The 10,390-nt window shown below is 47.3% G+C and overlaps 1 protein-coding gene across 1 annotated transcript in view; it reads left to right on the top strand.

Annotated features, from left to right (window-relative positions):
- Window positions 1–5,218: 5,218 nt before the first annotated feature.
- The window catches only part of LOC309328256 (uncharacterized protein), a gene marked incomplete at its 5' end in the record, with an annotated part of 174,132 nt that continues 168,960 nt past the window's right edge, over window positions 5,219–10,390 (top strand). The window contains 3 exons of the mRNA XM_081838333.1: window positions 5,219–5,375; window positions 5,566–5,639; window positions 8,986–9,053. Coding sequence (XP_081694459.1) covers window positions 5,234–5,375; window positions 5,566–5,639; window positions 8,986–9,053 — 284 coding nt within the window. The remainder of the gene's footprint in view (window positions 5,376–5,565; window positions 5,640–8,985; window positions 9,054–10,390) is intronic.

Genomic DNA, 10,390 nt, shown 5'->3' with positions numbered 1-10,390 from the left:
GTTCAGCTTTCACCGCAGCATCCATGATTCATTTCCGGACTCTGCCCTAGCCTACAGCAAGGTACAGAGCCTAGGATGCCTTGTTTTCCCTATCTAAACTGGCAGCAAGGTACAAGTGCTGATGCAGGAGCATAGAATGAAGCCGGCGGGAATGGAAACACAATCCACGCCAAGTGGCAGTTTTCAGGCTTGTCCGCATGTGAGCATCATTTAGCTGTAAACTGACTTGCCTGCCATTTGGATTAGGCCAAAGTGGTCCACACCCTCACATTTCTGAATTTGTATAACTAGAGCTTGCCAACGAAGGTCCGCATAGTTAATGCTATGGTTTTCCCAGTAGTGATGTATGGAACTAGTTACAGGTAGGTAGCTGTGTTGGTCTGCCGTAGTCGAAATAAAAAAAGTTCCTTCCAGTAGCACCTTAGAGACCAACTAAGTTTGTAATTGGTATAAGCTTAGTTGGTCTCTAAGGTGCTAATGAAAGAAAAAAAAATTATTTTGTGATGTATGGAAGTGAGAGCTGGACCATAAAGAAGGCTGATCACCAAAGAATTGATGCTTTTGAATTATGGTGCTGGAGGAGACTCTTGAGAGTCCCATGGACTGCAAGAAGATCAAACCTATCCATTCTGAAGGAAATCAGCCCTGAGTGCTCACTGGAAGGACAGATCCTGAAGCTGAGGCTCCAATACTTGGGCCACCTCATGAGAAGAGAAGACTCCCTGGAAAAGACCCTGGTGTTGGGAAAGATTGAGGGCTCAAGGAGAAGGGGACAACAGAGGATAAGATGGCTGGACAGTGTTCTCGAAGCTACCAGCATGAGTTTGACCAAACTGCGGGAGGCAGTGGAAGACAGGAGTGCCTGGCCTGCTCTGGTCCATGGGGTCACGAAGAGTCGGACACGACTAAACAACAAATAACTAGAGCCTTTCCCATTCATGTCACTAGTTATTCCCTTTTGTGTTTGCTGTAGGACAAGACTTAACAGCTGCCACAGCATTGCCCCTTTTCTTTCAGGTTGCTTCCAGTCAAGAGTATATTGTGAAAATGGTGCCTCTCATGCACACAAGTTTTTGAAGCTTCCACAGTGCGTCGGTGACAAAAAAAGGCAGCCCACATGTTTTTTTGAAAAGCATTTAATGTGGATTTCCCATAACTGAAGAAAATCTGGTGTAAAAATAACCTGTTCTACACCTGCAGTCACTGCGTTATATATCTCCTGAGGCTAGCAACACAATCCTGTGCGCATTTACTAGCAAGTAAATATCACTGAACTCAGTGCGACTGATTTCTACATAAACACGCATAGGTTCAGGTTTCACAAACTGCTATAAGCTGGTCCATTTTGTAATATCAGAACAGCAACCATTTCACTATACAGTGGTACCTCGGGTTAAGTACTTAATAATAATACTATGTTTATGTTATTAGCCCACAGATGGAAAGAAGAAACAATCCTGACCAGGGAAAACAGTTGATCAGACTAAGCTGAACTAGCAAAATTAAATGGAAAGCTCAGGAACCAAGAGGACAAAAACTTTAAAAAAGAATGGGGAAAATTTATAAATTATTTAGGAGACTATGGAACGCAGATGAAAACATTAGCAGGATTTTAATCACACTTGAAAGGCAACAGAAACTATGGACAATGTTTTGGCCTACAATTCCCATGATCCCTAACTAATAGGAACAATGGTCAGGGATGATGGGAATTGTAGTCCAAAACATCTGGAGGGCTGAAGGTTGAGGATGCCTGATTTAGATGGATAAAAAATGTGGATAATGGATATGCAGTTGTAAATATTGGCATTAGGACCCATGGAGGGGATGATGGAGGGAGAGTCGTGAGATTTAGAGCAATCCCTTTACAGTGGTACCTCAGGTTAAGTACTTAATTAGTTCCGGAGGTCCGTTCTTAACCTGAAACTGTTCTTAACCTGAAGCACCACTTTAGCTAATGGGGCCTCCTGCTGCTGCCGTGCTGCCGCTGCACGATTTCTGTTTTCATCCTGAAGCAAAGTTCTTAACCTGAAGCACTATTTCTGGGTTATTGGAGTCTGTAACCTGAAGCGTATGTAACCTGAGGTATCACTGTAAAAAGGAAAAGGGAAAAGGAAATAGTGTGAGGAAACCAGTAATTAAAGTTCCCTCCTTTCAGTTGTCTCCCCGTCATGATCAACAGGAAGTAATATAACAGGCAGGATTTCTGCACAGGAAGCTTTTAATTAATATTGAGAAGGACCTTTGCTGAATGGAGTGTGAGTTAACGTTGTCAAAGATGTTGGCCCTGTGAAGGTCACTTCTGGATAACATCCCTCCATATTAAATGTTGCATATGGGCCTCTAACGCAGAAGCACCGCAGCCTGGTTCTGTTGTGCTGTTGTTGTGTATATTGGTGCTTGCTGCCCTAGATTTCCAGAAGCGCAGCTTCCCTGTCTGGAGCCAAGATCATCTCTAATTGCCAGGTTTGAGGGGCTGATGACAAGGAATGGATATTCCCACCTTGCCCTGCCTGGGATTCTCCTTGGCATCCCATTCACCACCTGAAGGAGCATCTCCACCCCCATCGTTCTGCCCTGACACTGAGGTCCAGCTCCAAGCGCCTTGTGGCATTTCCCTCACTGCGAGAAGTAAAGTTACAGGGAACCAGGCAGAGGGCCTTCTCGGTAGTGGCACCTGTCCTGTGGAACGCCCTCCCATCAGATGTCAAGGAAATAAACAACTACAGTATCTGACTTTTAGAAGACATTTGAAGGCAACCCTCTAGCAAGACAGATAAAACTGTCTGTCACATTAAACCTAGGCAGATAAATGGTTCTGCAGCTGGTGCCAAACAGATAAGAGACTGTCCCTGTTTGAGGTGAGAGTCAATCATATACTGACAAACTCAGGTTGCACAATTACATTGATTTGAAGCTTTTGCACGACAAACCCACTTTCCCGAAAGATCAGATTTTTGATGAGAAGGAAAGCGACAGGAAGATGCACTAGAAAATGTGGGATAACGCTTGCAATGTCGTCTAAGCTCCCGGCAAACAAATAAGAATGAATGGTTTTCAGGTGTAAAAATGTTGCCATTGGGAAATTTTTAATCTCTAATGCTTTACAATTTTTTATGTAAGCCGCCCAGAGTGGCTGGGGAAACCCAGCCAGATGGGTGGGGTCTAAATAATAAAATTATTATTATTATTGGTAGATAAGGCACCGTGCTAGAAGGAAACGCTGACTACCCCCATCAAAGCAAAATGTGAGGTACTTTTGATAGTTCTGACACCACACTGCCAATGTAATGGCAATTTGTGAGGTACTGATGAGACTGTAATATGGTTGAGCTGGTGGAAAGGGGGACAGGAAGAATTTCAGCCTGGAGAGAAGAAGCCCGGAGAAAACAGAGTGGGAAAAGTTCCTTGAAATTGCCTCCTATACATAGGGAGTCAACAGGACAGGAAGGAAGGACATTCAGCCCATAACAATGAATGTGTGATTGCCTCAGGAAGTGACAGGGCTCTGTTACCTTCTCCACACCTCCTAAATAACAGGGCTTTCCCCAAAGACATTGCTGTGATCTCACACTCCGAATGACAGGCCGGCATGAAATGGCACAAAGTCAGGACGGAATTTGCAATGGGGCGGAAAGACATTCAGCTCAGCTTCCTTGGGGCTGACTCAAGGCTCCTTCTCACATTTTATACCCAAGCACAAAACAGGCACACCTCCTGTCAGTTCAGAATCTACAGTGAAATCTGTTTTCCTCTGCAAAAGAAAAAAAGAAAAAAAGAAACAAACAGATAGTTTCCTGGTTGCTACTGGGGTGGATTTTTCCAGAAGATGGCGTGTACATGTGTCCTGGTTGTGAATAAAAGAATCTTGCCCTTTGCTCCTTTTAGAAGACATCTGAAGGCAACCATGTATTGGGAATTTTTTTGTCTAAATTATTATTATTATTATTATTATTATTATTATTATTATTATTATTTCACTTTACTAGCTGCTATGCTTCTCAATATGATCTGGTTGGCCTCTGGTTGGAATTGTAAGTCTGTGAAAGGGAAGCCCCAATGCACAGGATCATTTTGGGGACATCATGTGCTTTAAATGCTCATTAGATGCACTTTAAATCATAGGATTATAGAATTGTAGAATGGGGAGGGACCCTGAGGGTCATCTAGACCAACCCCCTGCAATGCAGGAATCTCAGCTAAAGCATCCATGGCAGATGGCCATCCAACCTCTGCTGAAAAACCTCCAAGGAAGGAGAGTCCACCGCCTTCCGAGGGATTTCTTCCCACTGTCAAGCAGCTCTTGCTGTCAGAAAGTTCTTCCTGAAGTTGAGTCAGAATCTCCTTTTTGTAACTTGAAGCCACGGCTTCAGGTCCTGGGAGCTTGTGGAGCAGGAGAAAACAAGCTTCCTCCCTGTGACGGCCCTTGAGATATGGTCAGGGCTGCATGGTGTGGCTCCCATATCCATGTCCTGAGGGACAGAGAGCAAAATGTTTCTCTCTCCCCTTTCTCCAGCCCAGGCAGAATTGCAAGGGGTCAGTGCATCTGGCTGGTAAGGAGATGGTCGGAGTTTGGAGCCCAGCCAGGGCTGGCTGTGGGCAGGATCCGGGCATTGCCGGGAGTTGGACTAGATGACCCTTGGGATCCCTTCCAACTCTACCATCAAGCAGCCAAAGGAAGGGGCGGGGGAGCAAGATGCAGAAACAGGGGAGGCACAACCACACACCCCAACAGCACCCTCTGGCCTGACCCACGGTGGCCTCATCCCACCACACTTTGACCCCCAAATTTATTTTTCTTAATTCATCTGCCTGACAATCCAGCAGCCTGGCCCCTGTTTGCCAGCTGATGTCACAAAGTGCTGCTTTGCAAGCAAGCCTTATAATGCCCTGCAAGAGGGATGCCTGTCAGATGACGGTGAGAGAAATGGATTCTGAAGGTAGGAGACCCAGAGGCTTCACGAACAAATGAAAGAAGGGGAAGCCACCATGTATAAAAATGGCAACTTGGACGTCGTGGTATGTTAATTCCATGGGGAATCCATTCCCCACATGTGCCAGGAGGTCGTAGCGCCAACCTGAGCGAAACGGAGCTTGGGGGGGGGGAGCAGACCTGTCTTGCCTCAGCCCCTCATCCCCCTCCTTCCAAGCCAGGGGTCGGGCCATCGTGTGCCCAGGCAGGAGCAGCAAGCGAGGGGGCTGTGCCCCAGGAGAAAAGCACTGGGAAGGGCCAATGGGACCCCTGTCCCCTAGATTGGATGCCTATGTCAATAAATACAATGTCCTTCTTTCTTTGCAGGGCCATGGTTTGGGAGAGCGGCTTAAGGCCAAGAAGCAGCAGCCCAGCAGTACCATGGGGAAACCAGAATTTGAAGGTATGCTGTGACCTTCTGTGGCAGGGGAAGTTGCCCCCCAAACACTGAGGAAGGGAGGGAACTGGGAAGGCATACAGGAGGGGGGTGAAAGAGAAAATATTGAAGGCGCTGTGCCCCAGAAGAAAATTATTGGGGATGGCCCATGGGACCCCTGTCCCCTAGAGAGTACAATGTCCTTCTTCCTTCGCAGGGCCGTGGTTTGGGAAGACCTCCAGAAGCCCAGCAGCAGCCCAGTGGTGCCACGAAACCAACCAAAATGTGGAGGTATGCTGTGACTTTGTGTGGCAGGAAAGTGTTTCACAGTCATCTTGCCAGCTGGAGGAGGAAGGCCTGATTTAGATATTCCTATAGTTTTATGTGAAGTGTTTCTCTGTGGTCCACCTGGGCAGGACACAGAGCGTGATCCTCTCCCATGCCAACACCACATCCCAAGGTTGGGAAAGGGTGCAATATAAATTCAACAGATAAAATAATTATGAGTGAGTGTTCCAGCTTGCGAACGTTCTTTGGAAGCCGAACGTCCAACACAGCTTCCGACTGAGTACAGGAAGCTCCTGCAGCCAATCGGAAGCCGCCCCTTGCTCCCTCTTCTAGAACACACCACTGTCAACAAACTCTCAACTGCCTCCCCCACAACATTCAAACTCACTTTCAAAGCCTGAAAGGACCCTATTGTACTGCTGTACTCTTTCTATAACAGTCTCCACTATGGCTGAGTTTCGCAAAGGTGAGAGCCTGGAAGCTACAGTGCACAGGATCGTTTTGGGGACATGATGTGCTTTAAATGCTCATTAGATGCACTTTAAATCATAGGATTATAGAATTGTAGAATGGGGAGGGACCCTGAGGGTCATCTATACCAACCCCCTGCAATGCAGGAATCTCAGTTAAAGCATCCATGGCAGATGGCCATCAAACCTCTGCTGAAAAACCTCCAAGGAAGGAGAGTCTACTGCCTTCCAAGGGATTTCTTCCCACTGTCAAACAGCTTTTGCTGTCAGACAGTTCTTCCTGACGTTGAGTCGGAATCTCCTTTTTGTAACTCGAAGCCACGGCTTCAAGTCCTAAGGGCTTCTGGAGCAGGAGAAAACAAGCTTCCTCCCTGTGACGGCCCTTGAAATATTGTCGGGGCTGCACGGTGTGGCCCTCATATCCATGGCTCCCTGGCTTGCCTTGTCCACAGCTGTCGATAGCTTGGCAGGTCCTCAGCTGTGGTCCCCAGATGAGATTTTCTGTTACGAATAACTGGTTGGTAACTTCCTCTGTTTTTATTTTACTTTCTGTCTCACAGCTTCTCAAAAAGGAAGGCCAATGCAGCGGCTGTGGCACCGTGGGGAAGTACTGCAAGTCGTGGTATATTAATTCCATGGGGACTCCATTCCCCACATGTGCCATATAGGGCTGGGGTGTGGAGCAGGCCCGCCTCACCCCACCCCCAAATAAATGGGGAGGGCCCAGGGGACCCTGGTGCCCTAGAGTGGATGCTTATGCCAGGAAAATACAATACAATGTCCTTCGTCTCTCCCAGGGCCATGGTTTGGGAGAGCGACTTAAGGCCAAGAAGGAGCAGCCCAGCAGTGCCATGGGGAAACCAGAATTTGAAGGTATGCTGTGACCTTCTGTGGCAGGGATGTTGCCCCCCAAACATTGAGGAAGGGAGGGAACTGGGAAGGCATACAGGAGGGGGTGAAAGAGAAACTTTTGAGGGTGCTGTGCCCCAGAAGATTATTGGGGACGGCCCACGGGACCCCTGTCCCCTAGAGAGTACAATGTCCTTCTTCCTTCGCAGGGCCGTGGTTTTGGAAAACCTCCAGAAGCCCAGCAGCAGCCCAGTGGTGCCACGAAACCAACCAAAATGTGGAGGTATGCTGTGACCTTGTGTGGCAGGGGAAGTGTTTCACTGTCATCTTGCCAGCTGGAGGAGGAAGGCCTGATTTAGATATTCCTATAATTTTATGTGAAGTGTTTCTCTGTGGTCCACCTGAGCGTGATCCTCTCCCATGCCAACACCACATCCCAAGGTTGGGCCTGGGCCGTTTTAGGTTGGCATGACCAGTGTGCTAACACTGGGCACCATGCTGCAGAGGGTGCCAAAACAATGCTGAAGAACAAGAGGGAGGGGTGCCAAATTTTAGCATTGCACAGGGCACCCTTTAAATTTGAGAGCCCAAAGTACACCCTGGTTGGGAATGCTTCTGGGGAGATGAATCCCAGAATTCTCCCCACCCACATCCTCCCTAGAAAAAAGGAAAAAATATCAATCTTTGGTCCAGAACCTAGGTACTACACCCTCACTAAAGGAGATTGTATGGATGATTCACTAAATGATGACGTGTGTACCTGAGCTTATGGCCTCAAATTCTCTTTATCCTATATGCTGCTTTATTATAAAAATGACGACTATACTGATCCTTAAACTGAATAGTTATTTGCCCAACCACCCCCTCCAGAACCCACTGCTCTCAACTGCCTCTCAACTGCCTCACATTCAAACTCCTTTTCAAATCCTCATCCAATTATCACTCACCACCAGAATTCCATATTCTCCCTTTCCCCCTCCCTCCCTCCTTGACATTCCCATAATAATTCTAATACAATTACCTTAATAACTCTATTACATTCAATATTTAATACACGCTGCTCCCTATAACCATACTGTTAGAAGCACTTGAGTTCCTGGTTCCTAGGAAATGGGGGTGAGGAAACTGCAGGTTCTTCATCCCTGTTCTAAAAAGCAGATGTCTTCCCCCCAAATGATCCTGGGAATGGCAGTTTGTTAGGGGTTCTGGGGATTGTAGGTCTGTGAGAGGGAAGCCGCAATGCCCAGGATCATTCAGGGGAAAGCCATGTGCTTTAAAGGCACATTGCATGCTCTTTAAAACATAGCATCATAGAATTGTAGAGTTGGAAGTGACCCCCAGGGTCATCTAGTCCAACTCCCTGCAATGTAGGAATCTCAACTAGATGATCCATGGCTGATGGGCATCCAAGTGCTGCTTAAAAACCTCCAAGGAAGGAGAGTCACTGTTTCAGGCCCTAAGGGCCTCTGGAGGAGGAGAAAACATGCTTGCTCCATCCTCCTTCTGATGGCCCTTTAGATTTTGCTTATTGAAAGGGCTGCATGGTGTGGCTCTCATATCAGTGTTATGAGAGTGTAAGTAGCATATTTCTCTCTCCCCTTTCTCCACACCATGCAGAATTGCAATGGTAACCAGAAGGCTGGAGTTTGGAGCCCAGCCAGGGCTGGCTGTGGGCAGGATCCTTGCATGGCTGGGAGTTGGACTAGATGACCCTTTGGATCCCCTCCAGCCCTGCCATGCTATGATTAAATCAAGCAGCTAAAGGAACAAAAAGATGCTTCTGAAACATTTGGGAATCATAGGAACACTCTCCCCACCAGTGGATTCCAGCAAGAGCTTGTATCTTCCTTAGGAGAGAGGCAGGCCAGAACAAAGGGGGAAATGCTCCAACTTCAGGCAAGTGGAAATGCCAGTTGAGTGCCCCATATTATAGGAATGCTTCCTTCCCATGGCTCCCACCCTCATGTGCCAGACTGGTGCTAGCATGGCTGGGAGCCAGGCGCTTGCTGATTGCTCTGTTTTCTTTGCAGGGAAAGAGCCTTTCCCCAACGTTTACTTCATTCTGGCCAAATCCCTGGAGAGATGTGATAACCCTCAGGTACTGGGGCGGAAGGAAGGAGTCCCTGTGAAACGCATTTGGGGAGTCTGTGGCTTCCAGCAAGTGCTTTTCACAAGCATTGCTCCCTTCAACACAGGGGAGGCTGAGCATAGCCATCATGGCTAGTTGCTTTTGGTAGGCCTCTCCTCCATGCAATTGTCTAGCTCTCTTTGAAAGCCATCCTATCCAAGATGCTCTTGTGGTGCATCTGATTCTCCTGTGCTTCCTTGCCCCTGCAAGGAGATGATTACTGTGAGATCCTTTGGTTAACATCTATCTGGGCTGGAAAATATTAAAGAGTTGGAGGACTGGTGAGCTTCCCTTGAAGCACAACTGATCAAATGCAGGCAGATCTGTTAGCATCTTGATAAAGATGCTCCAACGACAAAGGATGCTATCATACCCAGCAAGTGTCTCAGAAAAAGGTCCCAAGCTGATGGAGAAGAGAGCAGGTTAAGTGGTCAGCAGGGCTCCAGGTTGCCATTTCTGGATCCCACCACAGCCCTTCCAAGTTGCCCAAGAAATCAATGCCACGACCGTTTTTTCCTCGCACCTCCTCCTCATGATCACCTCGTGGGGCCTTCTCAGACATACGCTGTGTCTGAACCAGCAGATCCCACCCAGTCAGAAAAGGAGTGTGTGCAGTCATACCAGAAATAAGCAAAATAACTAAACTGGTACTCGAAGTCACCCCAGAACTGGCCCTACTGAACATATTACAAGATAACAATGCCCACTCACACTAGAAAGAAATACTACACGCAGTATTTCTTTTTAAATTGGCTTCAAGTGCATCTAATATGGTGAAGGAGGTGAGGACAGGTGACCCCACCTAGGCCCGAAGTCACCCCCCCCCCAAAGCAGGCTCAAAGCTTCTCAAAGCTTCTCAAAATCATTTTCTCAGCAGCTAAGCATCTGCTCATTTGCTCTGCTGCTGCAAGGCAAAATGTTATTCTTTTATTAGTACAAGAAGGCTTCAAAAAGTTAATGAATAGACTGTCAGAGCAGGCCTGAGAACTGACTTTTATCTCATTCCGTTGCAACATCTTTGGACATGCTGAACCGCTCTCACCCACCCCCCTTTCCTGGGAAGAGTTCCAAGACAGGAGCTTTCTGTTCATGCTCAGAGGAACTCATGGGGCAGGACTCTGGAAGAGGAGGAGAAAGGGGAGGGAACTGGGAGGGGAATATATACTCTGTGCAAATGACTGTGAACTTGTGCTTGTTTGTGAACTATCACACTTGCTCCTTCTACCAGTTCATGGATGGTAAAAATAAAGCTTTTTCTCCGAAACTATTCCTTGAGTGTCTGTTGACTCCCATTTTCCCTACCCGGG

The sequence above is a fragment of the Podarcis erhardii genome (genome assembly GCF_964252035.2).
Source record: "Podarcis erhardii genome assembly, chromosome: 13".
Lineage (NCBI taxonomy): Eukaryota > Metazoa > Chordata > Lepidosauria > Squamata > Lacertidae > Podarcis > Podarcis erhardii.
Note: the sequence above shows the minus strand (reverse complement) of the source record. Positions and strands in the feature narration are given on the sequence as shown.